General features: G+C 40.5%; 1 protein-coding gene across 3 annotated transcripts in view; it reads right to left on the reverse strand.

The window, feature by feature from the left end:
* The window catches only part of DNAJB6 (DnaJ heat shock protein family (Hsp40) member B6), a 90,124-nt gene that overhangs the window by 39,330 nt on the left and 36,977 nt on the right, over positions 1 to 13,817 (reverse strand). For all 3 annotated transcript variants that reach the window (XM_084859294.1, XM_084859293.1, XM_084859292.1), the window contains 3 exons: positions 9,644 to 9,775; positions 8,343 to 8,484; positions 7,698 to 7,768 (listed from right to left, as the gene is read on the reverse strand). In XM_084859294.1, the coding sequence (XP_084715420.1) occupies positions 7,698 to 7,768; positions 8,343 to 8,484; positions 9,644 to 9,775 (345 nt within the window). The remainder of the gene's footprint in view (positions 1 to 7,697; positions 7,769 to 8,342; positions 8,485 to 9,643; positions 9,776 to 13,817) is intronic.

The raw sequence follows: 13,817 nt of genomic DNA on the forward strand, positions 1-13,817 counted from the left end.
GACTACCTATCAGTGACTTGCTTTACAAGCAAGACCAAGTCAGGGGCTTTGAAAAGTACTCTCTCTATAAGGACAAAGTAGCTGTGGCAGAGAAGCCAGATGAAAATGTCATCCTGCTGATGCAGCCTAGCTAAAAGGACTAACACAGCCCTTATAAGAAAGGATAGTGACCACCATAAAGAAAGATTTGGAACAAAACTACTCAGATAAACTAAGATATGAGTTACTAACTTTCTGGCCCTGACTTGGCAGTTTTGAACGCCAAAGAAAATGCTCATCCCTGGTCAGTAAGTGCCAGAGTAACCAAGCTCACAAAAAGAAATGTTTGTGGCAGACCTTCCTTTCAAATGGAAGGCAAAGATATAACAAGATTTGCTGGATGGAAACTGGCACCATACTAATACAGGCAATTGTTATGCAATGAAAGTTGATTTCAAAGTTCTAAATTCCACTCGCCTATAACAATTCAGGATTATCTCCAGGTGACCACTTAGCAAAATTTTATTATATTAATTGAGATCATTCTGTCTTTTCGAGGTCACTGGTACATCACAAATGGCTAAGCTAGGTACAAGTGAGCATAGGAACTGGTAAACATTTCAATGTGCTAGAACATTTTGTGGATTCATTTGAAAGGTTGAATTATCTAAACAGCCTCTGCTGCGCACTAAATTGTTCCTCTGTCAGTATAGAATTGTTGCATTTTTCTCCAGTCTTGGTATGCTGAATGCCAAAGTGAATAAGACATTATTGTCTTTTCATGCCTAAATTCAAGGAGTGGATTCAGAAAACCATGGCCAGGATCCAAGGAGCCATGAAACTAGTTCTGTGAGCCAAAGAGGACTTCTGGTTAGTTTTTCTTAAAACAGCAATCCCTTGTATCACATGTCAGAATGTTTTGGAAACTGAAAGGAGTTTCAAAAATAGCTTAAGATATGGCATGGCAGTCAGCTGCTCAAAAGAAAACAAGTAAATTCCACTAGGCTAATGTAAACCCCTTGGTGTGGGCCTAAACAACATTTAGGACCCCTGCTCACATTATCACATGTCTGAAATCACATGCGTTATAGCAATTTCAGATTATGGCTTGATGATTCACCACACTTCTTAAGAGTAGTTGCTAAGCACAGCATATGTTTAGAGTTCAGCAACTTGAGAATCCGGGTTTTTTTGTTTTTGTTTTTTTAAGGGAGAGGTACATTTCTAGCTCTTATGACTGTGCAGACAGGCTTGAAAAGGGATGGGAAATGTGAAATATCAGAAGCCAGACAGGGTGCTAATTAGGATTTCTACTAGCCTGGGGTTTCAGTCCAATGCCCTCCAGAGTCTCCCCCCGCCCCTTTACAAGCAAAGGCAGTGTTTTGAAAAATAAGCCAATATGATTCCACTCAACTTGTATAAAAAGTATATAGAATCCAGCTTTTTGTGACATAGAATCTTGTGTGCACGCGTGCACAGAGTACACAAAATCCTGTTTATATGCAGGATACCAGACTGAAATTTTGTCAGAACAGACTAAGAATGAACTCTTTTATTATTGTCTTCTATCATATATCATATCATATCATATATCACAGTGAGGGCATTGGTTGTAAATAAGCTATATGCAGTAAGAAATATAGACAACTGCATCCTCATTTATCTTTTTGTTTAACCATGCCACTAAGGTCTCTCAAGTTTACAGAATATAAAAAAATACTTTCATTTTACAGATGAAGAAACTGAGGTTAAGTGAGTCATCTAGTTACAACAGGATGGAGCTTAGCAGATTTTATGTTTGAGCATTTGGATCTAACATGAACCTGCAAATATGGTTAGTGAAAAGGAACACTCCAACACATTCTAGAACACAACATACAACATAAACAAACGCCACTTGCATACAAACTAAGATGATTAGCCAGGCAAAACAAGCAACAGAGAAAGCCCAGGCATGAAAATGATACGTATAGATTGGTGTTAAATTCTTCAAAATTTAGACACTGACAAAAATGGCCGAAGTACTCTTCCTTTATGAAACACACCATTTTAAAAAAGGGACAGTTTAGCAATACCTTGTTGGAAATGAATCCCAAGGTACAAATGACAGCGTTCAATCTAGTGACTAGATAGAAGACAGGTTAATACAATGCACTTAAGATAAAACTGAACTTTTGTTCACAATGCAGAAACTTCAATACTGACAAGCATCAGAATTAATTGCTGCAGTAACGGAGCCAGGTTTCAAACAAGTGAAACAAATACTTCATATTCCAATGCAGGAGAATATGGCAGCCACTGTGGCCTATGAATAAACCATACAATCGAAAAGCATTCAGTTACTGACCCTAAGAAACTTTGGGGACTTACCCAAGGTTTGCACCAAAAAGATGCAGAGCTTTCACCATGCAAAAGCACTACAGAAAGCTACAGGACACAATCACTTACCCATTGGATTTAGGGCTAGTATGGTAAACATAATAGCTTGGAAGCAGACCAAGTTAGTTGCACTTAGGTCCCACTGAAATCAGTGGGGCAAATTAGTAACTTGTCCTATTGATTCCAATGGGACCTAAGTGCCACTTAGCCTGGATCCACCCACAGCCTTATATCCACCCAAAAGCAACTGTACAATGCAGCCCATCTTTTATTATTGGGACTAGATGATCAGCTACATCAGCCAGTTACTGATAGCAAAACCTACAAGTGACAAAGACACAGCTACCACTCAAGTGTGTAAGTGTGCTAATGGGCAGTATTTGTTGCTGATTTAGTATTAATCCACACACCGCCTTGTGATAACTGATGAGAAGGGTGTGGGCACATAAGGGTGCCTATTGTTCTCCCAGAAACATCCACTGTATTAACACATACACAGACACCAACATCGTATCAGGCCCTCTAATAATAAATTCTGCTGGTGAGTCCTGATAGGATTGTAGTAAAACTAGGGTCACTGAGAAATAAAAGGGTAGTATCTGCATCTTTGAGGGAACCCTAACATTTGCAGCACACTTTTTTCAGAAGAATACAGCCCAGTGAGGACTGAATATGTTCAGTGGCTGCAGAATACTGAGGGTCTGCTTGGGGGAGGGGGGATGGAATGGAGTATCCTGGAAGAGGGCAAGTTTGGTGGAATACTGATTGGGAGCACTTCACACTGCAACAGTTTGTTGCCAGTCCCACTTGTTTCCTCTAAGAGTGAACTCAGGTCATCTAGATTTCTCTTTCTATAGTCTGGAAGAGAAACAGGGCCATTTGAACTTAAAGGAGTGTTTTTCACATAGACTGGGACTTCCCTAGATATACAAAAAGTACATAACTTTGTAATTAAAAGGAAAAAGCTACAAAATGCTTTGACAAGAACCTTTGAGCTTACAGAACGTTGAAAACAGTTGTGCGTACAGAGGGGGGCGGGGAAGCGTCTGAAGAAACAAGAAGTCAGCCACACTGAGTCTAGAAATCAACTCCATGGTTGAGAGTATTTAAGAGATGGGATGTGTGTGTCAGCAGAAAAAAATGGAATTGAGTGTGGGGGTGAGAGAGAAATGGCCTCCTCAAGCCTGTGTTATACAAAGTATTCCTGAAAGGGGGGGTGGGGGGAGGGAGAATTAGTTTATGGACATGCACTGCTTGCACTATACAGGGGTGTTTCAGGAGGAAGGAGAGGAAAAGGATATATTTTTCCTTTTCCCATTCTCCAGAACTATGTAACTCTACCCCCGCCCTGATATAGCTATAAAATGCTCAGGTTTGGGGCTGGCAGCCCTCTAGCACTATGTAGCAAAAGACGGGAAAACCTTGGGGATGGCAGAAAAAAAACATCTTATTTCTTCCTGCACCCAGGGCCCAACCCTACAAGATTCTTGTTCCAGGCTAACTGAATAAGGAGCTTTCCTCTTAGGGATACACTATAGCCTTGGGGTGCAGGTCCCACTGTTCTTACATACTCTTAACCAGCAATGTAGCTAATTTTTCCCATTTCATAAATAAATCCTTGCCTGTGGTTTCTCAAATGAAACCAGAGATTTTTTTATGTGACCACAGCATGAAAGGTGTAGGAAACGGGCAGGAGGAAGCAACAGGTGGTAGCTGCAGCATTGATAGGGGACTACGCTCCCACCTCATAGGCAATGGGTTTGTGGAGCAGTACCTCATTGGTTTTCTATCCTTCTCCCTTTCACCATCCAAGTCAAATTCCATTGATTTGTATGGAAAAAGCAGATGGCCAGCTATATCTGCAGTCACACTTAAAAGTTCAGTTTGAGAACCACTGCCCTAGGTCCAAGTAACCTATGGTTGGGTCATATGTATTTCTGCATATGTACAATTTTCCACCATTCATACATTCAACATTCTGTCATGCCTAGCTGTCCCGTTGCTTCCCCACAAAGCTCTGGCAATGTATAAGTCACTCAGCCCACTCTGTTTCACAGCAGCAATTTCCACGAACACGACAGGACAGAAATTTACTACTACGCATGCAAATAGCTGCTGGAAAGCAGCTGCTGGCTCATACATTACGTTTTCCATGTGATTGCCGCAACAGATTAATTTAATGTATGGGAATTCTGAATGTATGAATTAGGCAGCTTTTTAAAAAAACCACCCCAAGAGAAGGTCTGGATTTTATGGTCCTACTCTTATAAAACCCCAAGAAACAAGGACAACATTTAGCAAGATCAAATTTAACTTCCCGTACATATAGACAACTGTACATACAGAGTGTGGCTTTGCTTGCATTACCAGAAAGGTTAGCAACTAAAGGTTAGATCTGAGATCCAAATGACCCAAAGCCAGTCAGTATGATATAGTGCATTTGGAACAAGCGAGATCTGCCAGCCAAGCAGTACACCAGGGCTGTGTGCATTTTATGATCATACTACACAAGTGCAGAAATTATCTGGCACAGAATTCAGCATCCTGAAAATATCAGCTCTTGTGTGCGAGGCACGTCTGGCAGTGATGACAGTTGATTACATGTTTTGTCAGAACTCCCATTAAGGTTACATCCTCACTCGAAGGTTGGTGATGAATGTTTTGCAACTAATCCATACCTGATGACATCTCATGAGATTAAGTGATATGGGAGGGGGCTTCAAAACCAACAAATATGTAAAATTGTATTAGCTCAGGCAGGATGCAGAGTTTGGCATTTCTTGCCACGTAGTTCTGGTATTTTAACCAGAGTATACACACAGCCCTGCATTTACCTGCATACAGCATTCTAGCAAAAGCACCCAATTCAGCATATTGTGTTTTGTGAAATACTGTGCAGTATTCTACTCAGTGATGAAATAAAGTAAAGATGGTGGGTTAGTCTTCTGGCTCTTGTTCGGTTTTGCTCACTAATAGAACTAGCATTGCAGACAGTTCTTCTGTTGTGAATGCTGAGAAGGTACTAAGGGGTGATTCTTCAATGGAAGTAGCCTGTCAATGCTCTCCTTTAGCAATTTGGATGGACTTAATGTAGAGCGGAATGGAAAATGCATTGGGTTGCTAGTTTATGTTTCATTTAAAGCAGGGGTAGGTAACATGCAGCCCCTGATGAAATCTGTAGTTGCTGCAAAACAATCAACAGAAAGCTAAAAGCCAAATTTAGCAGATATTCAGGCTAAATTTGGCTATTTTAGCTTTCCATGGCTGTTTGCAGCTGAAAATTGTGGCAAATTACCAAATGTTTTGCCATCGCCAACAAATCTGATGGCATAGCAACAGAAGTGTGGGCCACGGGGAGGGAGGGGAGCGAGTGTGTGCAAAAATGGGCCCTGGACTCCACCAAAGTAGCCCAGTACTTATTTAAAGGCTTCAGTGTATTGCTAGTTTTATCTCTCCCAATTCCATGTCATTCACCCCCCACCATTCTAGGTTGATTTTGCTATATCAAACAGCACAGAAATCAGATATGAAATATAGATCATAAGTTTACTGATTACTGAATTTTGTGCTTGAGAAATTCATTTGATCTTCTGTTCTCTGTTTGCCTTACATCATGCATTAAGCTTACATTATGAAGGGCTTTTAAAAGGTTTGAAAGCGTAATGCTTTAAAAAAATATCTTTCCAGGTAAGATATCCAGAGTCAGGCATAAGGATACAGTTTTAGAAAGTGAGATGAAGTGTGCATATTCAATTTAGCCATATACAGATAGTTTCTAAATGTGTAGGATGGTATCCAGTCCTACTTAGGACTTATTCCTACTTAGAGTAGACCCATTGAAATGAATGGTACTTAGACTAACATTGGATACAACCCATAGGTATTTACTCCTTACTAAAGGTCTTTGCACACCATACTGAGACGTCCATTGAAAATCTGATTTCTTAATACTTCTCATCTCTCCTAAAATTATTACTATCTACTCAAATTATTTGTCTTTCCATCTTAAAATTATGGTACACTAAACAGCAACTCAGTTACAACCAATGACAATCCCAATAACTTAAGAGTGGTGCTCCCTAATAAACTGCTTTCCTCCCCACTTCCCAATGTGACCCACTGCCTAGTAGGTTAATTGGAATGGACTTCACTGGGGTCCAGTCTCAACAGATATATTAAAGGGAAGTTCCATGTACTTTTCTAAATGAAAAGGCAGCCTAGATAACGCGAATTTAACAAAAAAACCTAAGATGTTTCTTATTTTGCTTTCTGAAGTCATCTACTGCTTCACATAAAAGGAAAGGGCAAATTAGAGAATTGTCGGCTAGGTCTTGTGTTCAGTAACATGCCCACTGAAAACTAAGTTTGGGAGGCACTGTCCAGGAGAACTGCAGTTTAGTCATTTTTGTCAGTTCAAAAAAATGAATTTATAATATTGATGTGTTACAGCAACCCTTTTTACCCAATCCAGAATAATTACATTTTTAAAGTTGAGAATATTGTGGCTAACATGTTAGTGACATCTAATTTTTACACAGAGAAATGTTTGCAAGGGGAAGTTTAAAGGAAGCAGGCATTGAAAGCAAAGTATGGTTATCATCCAAGTTACATAGGCGCACAAAAAAGCTACAAATGTTATTCATGAAAGAATGCACCACAAACATCAGCATTTATTCATTTTTAACGTTTTAGCAAAAATGACAAAATACCCAAGCTCACTAGGTTTAACTTTTGTTAGCCTAGGCTTAAACATTACACATCTAGATGTCAAAATGTACTAAACTGCCAGCATTCATGCACAGCTAGAAAACATCCTTAATTTGTTGAAACCAGAAATGCACCATCAGTAACATACTAACATTATTCACTACTAAATACTACAAGCTTGAAATTAAATTTGCCTCAGAAATGTTAACTTCACAGTAGATGTAAACTACTAGTTGGCTCACATGTCACAACCAAAAAACAAACGAACAATCAAAGCAAGATTCATGCTAATATTAGTGTACAATTGGCCCTAGCGCTAATGCAGGGTAACTGTTCACCTAGAATCATGTTTAATAAAAAACAAAGTGCATACAGAAATTTACAACAATTTTAAGGACAAAAAATGGTCCTATTCATGTGGTCCCAGCAATTAAACGCAAAAGTCTGACATATGAGCTCCGATGAGCTGTTTATAAATATCTTAGATTACGTATAGTATAATGAAAGAGTTCATCTGAAATCTTCAAAAAATGTTCCTGTTAATCCTCAAAGGGTGCTCGTTATAGCTTAAAATTTCTGTTAAGTGCGTGCGTTGAATTACTTGTTATCCAAGCGTAGCAGCTGCTCCTTACCATTTATTGTTAAAGACTTTAACTGGCCATCTTCTTCAACTTCTACTCTCTCTTGTCCATTCTCAACAATTCTGCAGGGTAAAAATCCATTTAATAGTCTTTTTGAAGTGTTTTGAATAGCGATCAAGTGGCACATGGATCTCTTGTCCATAAAGTGATTTACCACCAATTGGTACCAAATAACAGCAGCTAAATTGGAAAGCTTCATTTTATGCAAAAGTCTGAAACAATTATTAGTGCTCATGTTACCAAAATCTTGAGAAATCCTTTTTAGGTCAACTACCACTTTAACATTAAAATTTTCTGGAATTATCACATTTCTAACCTATTGGGCACCTCAGTCAAAGGAATATCTAGGCAAATCAGCCCTACCCCCAGCACAAGACTTGGGATGATCAAAGACAGTAGCCAAAAAACAGAGAATCCAATCTTATTTGGAGCTGTGTTACAAATGTAAACTATGTATTCACATGCATTCAAGTTAATTCTGACTAGTAAAAACTTTAGCTTCCCAACTTTCTTGGGCAAGTAACATTGACAGAAGCAGCTAATTTCTATAGCTCTATATTTTTTAAAAAATATATTATACTTTGGAAACTCTTGCATTATTAACTTACTAAAACATTTGAATTTAAATCACTATACCTCTTTGTAGTAATTTTTCTGCCATTAACCATTTTAGTTGAAGTCGATACTGATTTGAAGTTACCCATACCACTGCCGCCAAACGATGTGGAGGAAAATGAAGTAAGGCCCCCATGACCCAAAGATCCAAACGAAGTAAAACCTGGTAAGGGAATAAGAGCGTCAGAACGTATTTGACCAAAGCAAAAGTTACCACTTTTATTCATAAAATGCTAGGAATTGATCAACAGTTTCTCACCCATGTTTATTTTTCAGATTAACTAATCAACATCCTAAGGATTAGTTGTCAGGCTACTATATGTACCCGTGTACTAACTAAGGGCACAATCTAGATAGATGGCCGCCTCCGAACTTGGAGGCAACCGCCTATCCAAAGCAAGGCAGGAGAAGCACGGGGCGATCATTCCCTCCGCGCCTCTCCTGCCCTGCGATTTCAGCTGTCTAGCCGCAGAGGGGCTGAGCTGGAGAGGAGGCTGCTGTACAACACATAGTATGCGTCGTACACGCAGATCTGCTCTCCCTGCCCTGGAATGCCCCCAGACCCGCCCCTTTTCAGCCACTCCACGCTCCTCTTCTGAGCATGGAGCACGGGGCTTCTCAACGCTGCCCGTGAGGCAGCGCAGACATGGGAGGAGGTCGGTTCCCAGAAAACAGCATATCCTATGGCCATTTAGCTGCTGCCTAGCCACCACAGGATTGCTCCCTTAAGCTACCACTTCACATACTGAATTTCAGCAATACTAAATACCAGTCAATATCATTGAACTCAACTGTTGCTGTCCTCAGCTTTTGAGGGCCCAACTCAGGCTGGTGTTTAAGTCCTTGTGATTTTTCTAATATACATTTACAAAGAAATTATTTTACAGTAAATCAGGTGAAACATCCTTTGTAAAAATGAAAATTATGTAACTTCCTGATTAAGCCAGTGCTGTGAGCCTTTTGAAGAGCTGGACACAACACACTGACCCAGTTTCCATTTCACATACACTAGCTGGGATCCAAATAGTGGCTCCACCATGACACCTAGCAAATTACTTTTGAAACTGAGGAATTTTCCAAAAACCAGCAATGGAGGGAGGAGAGAGTTCAAACTCAAAACAAGCCTTTGGGCGTTCCTAAAGTAGCTCTCTAGATACAGCGCTCTACCCTTTCAGTTATCTATTCCCATAACTGGGATCATCTAAAGAGATCCTGCAGTTCGTAGGGCTATATAGTGTAAACTTCACTGTAAAACTATTTGAGGATTTCTTCAATGGGGAATTAACATTTTTAATGATTACACTAAATTAAATTTATCCTACCTGCATCAAATGAAGGAAAACCACTCCCAAAGGCAGGAAATCCACCAAAGGCAGAGAAAAAGGATCCACCACCTCTGTTTCTGTTTCCACGTGGACCTCGTCTACTACCAAAAAAGTCATCAAAAGGATCGTCTGCAAATAAAATTGAAGTAGTTTTAGAAGTTAGCCAGTGAATTTCATTACTAAACGCGTGCGTACACACACACACACACACACACTAAACATACATAAAATTAAAGTCTTTTTTTAAAAGCTTGTAACGGATTTCCGGTCACATCCACATTCCATTTTAACAAATATGCGTTCTCTGCCTGGCTGACTCAATGAGATCTGACTGCTTTTCACTGCAATCCTATACAATGTATTCAGACATACCCACTTTTTTCAATGGGGCTTACTCCCAGAAAAGTGTGCATAGGATTGCAGCTTTTACACCCAATTTTCTGCTCTACGAACTGAAGAAGCCAATTGCAGAAAGGCAGGTAGCTCATTTTTAATGCATCATTGCCATTTTAGTGATTTATAGGACTATAAACTTGGGAATGGGGACAATATGTTTAGAGATTAAGGGCACAAACCTATACATGTTTAAACAGAAAGAAGTCCTACAACTCCCAGCATTTCCCAATCAGCCATGCGAAACATGCACAGTCTTTGCACCCTAAGAATACTAAGATCTATTAGCAGAGCAGATTAATTCAGTTTTCTAGCTCTGAAACAGATTTACATTAAGCAACTTCTGTGAAGGTATTTAAACTATTCTAAATACAAAGACTGCAGTTTCTGATAATGAAGTACTACAAAAAAAATGATATGGCTTTAAGGAGACCGAATAAACTTTCTGGCACCATGAAGTTATCAGTGAAAGTAATTGAATACTCAGTTTGTTTTGTATTATGTTTAAGTAGAAATGTGGCATTTAACTTTATTTGCTTAAGTCCAGATCTACTGTAGAAGCAGACCCATTAAACTTATGATATACAAGAAATTCACATTCTTGGGTACTAACTAAATGCTAAATAAAAGGTATACTACGAACACTTCACCATGTTCAGTATACATTAATTGTGCCAAGGAGTTGTTTCCAGTTTTGCTGTCTTACAGACATTCAAGAGGAACACTACATGGGCACAGTCCAGAAAGGAGACTTGTATTTATTTTAAATAAATAAGAAATGAACTAGGCTAAAGACAAATACCCCTTCATGGATCACTGCCTTGTTGTGGCGAAGGGGCTTGCGTAACTCAGTGAAGCCATAAGCTATGCCGTGCAGGGCCACCCAAGACGGACAGGTCATGGCAGAGAGTTCTGACAAAATGTGGTCCACTGGAGAAGGAAATGGCAACCCACTCCAGTATTCTTGCCAAGAAAACCCCATGGAACGTATCACAAGGCTAAAAGATATGACGCTGGAAGATGAGCCCCTCAGGTCGGAAGGTGTCCAATATGCTACTGGGGAAGAGCAGAGGGAATTTCCAAGTAGCGCCAGAAAGAGTGAAGCAGCTGGGCCAAAGCCGAAAGGACACTCAGCTGTGGATGTGTCTGGCGGTGAAAAGAAAATCCAATGCTGTAAAGAACAATATTGTTTAGGAACCTGGAATGTCAGATCAATGAATCAAGGTAAGCTGGAGGTGGTCAAACAGGAGATGGCAAGATTGAACATCGACATCTTGGGAATCAGCGAACTCAAATGGACAGGCATGGGCGAATTTAATTCAGGTGACCATCATATCTACTATTGTGGGCAAGAATCCCTTAGAAGAAATGGAGTAGCACTCATAGTCAACAAAAGGGTGGGAAAAGCAGTACTGGGGTACAATCTTAAAAACGATAGAATGATCTCAGTACGAATCCAAGGCAAACCATTCAACATCACAGTAATTTAAGTCTATGCCCCAACCACTGAGGCCGAAGAAGCTGAGGTTGATCGGTTCTATGAAGACCTACAACACCTTCTAGAACTAACACCAAAAAAAGATGTCCTCTTCATCATAGGGGATTGGAATGCTAAAGTAGGAAGTCAAGAAATCACCGGGATAACAGGCAGGCATGGCCTTGATGTACAAAATGAAGCAGGACAAAAGCTAATAAGAGTTTTGCCAAGAGAACATGCTGATCATAGCAAACACTCTTTTCCAACAGCACAAGAGGGGACTCTACACATGGACGTCACCAGATGGTCAATATCGAAATCAGATTGATTATGTCCTTTGCAGCCAAAGATGGAGAAGCTCCATACAGTCAGTAAAAACAAGACCTGGAGCTGACTGTGGCTCAGATCATGAGCTGCTTCTTGCAAAATTTCGGCTTAAATTGAAGAACGTCGGGAAAACCACTAAACCATACAGGTATGACCTAAATCATATCCCTGATGAATATACAGTGGAGGTGAGGAATAGATTTCAGGGATTAGACCTGATAGACAGAGTGCCTGAGGAACTATGGACGGAGGTCCGTAACATTGTTCAGGAGGCAGCAACAAAATCCGTCCCAAAGAAAAAGAAATGCAAGAAAGCCAAGTGGCTGTCTGAGGAGGCTTTACAAGTAGCTGAGGAAAGAAGGGAAGCGAAAAGCAAGGGAGAAAGGGGAAGATATAGCCAACTGAATGCAGAGTTCCAGAGAATAGCAAGGAGAGACAAGAAGGCCTTCTTAAATGAACAATGCAAAGAAATCGAGGAAAACAACAGAATGGGAAAGACTAGAGATCTCTTCAAGAAAATTGTAGATCTCAAGGGAACGTTTTGTGCAAAGACGGGCATGATAAAGGACAAAGAAGGCAGGGACCTAACAGAAGCAGATGAGATTAAGAAGAGGTGGCAAGAATACACAGAAGAACTATACAGGAAAGATCTGAATGTCCCTGATAGCCATGATAGTGTGGTCACTGAACTTGAGCCGGACATCCTAGAGAGTGAAGTCAAGTGGGCCTTAGGAAGCATTAGTAACAACAAAGCTAGCAGAGATGACAGTATTCCAGCCGAGCTATTTAAAATCCTAAAAGATGATGCTGTTAAAGTGCTGCATTCAAAATGCCAACAAATCTGGAACACTCAACAGTGGCCACAAGACTGGAAAAGGTCAGTTTACATTCCAATTCCAAAGAAGGGCAACGCCAAAGAGTGTTCAAACTACCGCACCATTGCGCTCATTTCACATGCCAGCAAGGTGATGCTCAAAATCCTACAAGCTAGGCTTCAGCAGCATGCGAACCGAGAACTACCAGAAGTACAAGCTGGGTTTAGAAGAGGCAGAGGAACTAGAGATCAAATCGCCAACATTCGCTGCATCATGGAGAAAGCAAGAGAATTCCAGAAAAATGTCTATTTCTGCTTCATTGACTACGCTAAAGCCTTTGATTGTGTGGATCACAACAAACTCTGGCAAATTCTGAAAGTGATGGGAGTACCAGACCACCTTACCTGTCTCCTGAGAAACCTGTACGAGGGTCAAGAAGCAACAGTAAGAACCAGACATGGAACAACCGATTGGTTCAAAATTGGGAAAGGAGTACGACAAGGCTGCATATTGTCACCCTGCTTATTTAACTTATATGCAGAGTACATCATGAGAAATGCCGGGTTGGATGAATCAGAGGTCGGAATTAAGATTGCCGGGAGAATTATCAACAACCTCAGATATGCAGACGATACCACCCTAATGGCAGAAAGCAAAGAGGATCTCAAGAGCCTCTTGTTGAGGGTGAAAGAGGAGAGTGCAAAAGCTGGTTTGAAACTCAACATTAAAAAAACTAAGATCATGGCATCTGGCCCCATCACTTCCTGGCATATAGAAGGGGAAGAAATGGAAGCAGTGACAGATTTTACTTTCTTGGGCTCTCAGATCACCGCGGATGGTGACTGTAGCCATGAAATTAAAAGACGCTTGCTCCTTGGGAGGAAAGCTATGGCAAACCTAGACAGCATAGTAAGAAGCAGAGACATCACCTTGCTGACAAAGGTCCGTCTAATCAAAGCTATGGTTTTCCCAGTAGTAATGTATGGCTGTGAGAGCTGGACTATAAGGAAGGCTGAGCGCCGAAGGATTGATGCTTTCGAACTGTGGTGCTGGAGAAGACTCTTACGAGTCCCCTGGACTGCAAGGAGGTCCAATCAGTCCATCCTAAAGGAAATCAACCCTGAGTGCTCATTGGAAGGACAGATAATGAAGCTGAAGC

Source organism: Heloderma suspectum, chromosome 5 (genome assembly GCF_057233095.1).
Source record: "Heloderma suspectum isolate Gila_16-S chromosome 5, 16-S_ref, whole genome shotgun sequence".
In the NCBI taxonomy this organism is placed as follows: Eukaryota; Metazoa; Chordata; class Lepidosauria; order Squamata; family Helodermatidae; genus Heloderma; species Heloderma suspectum.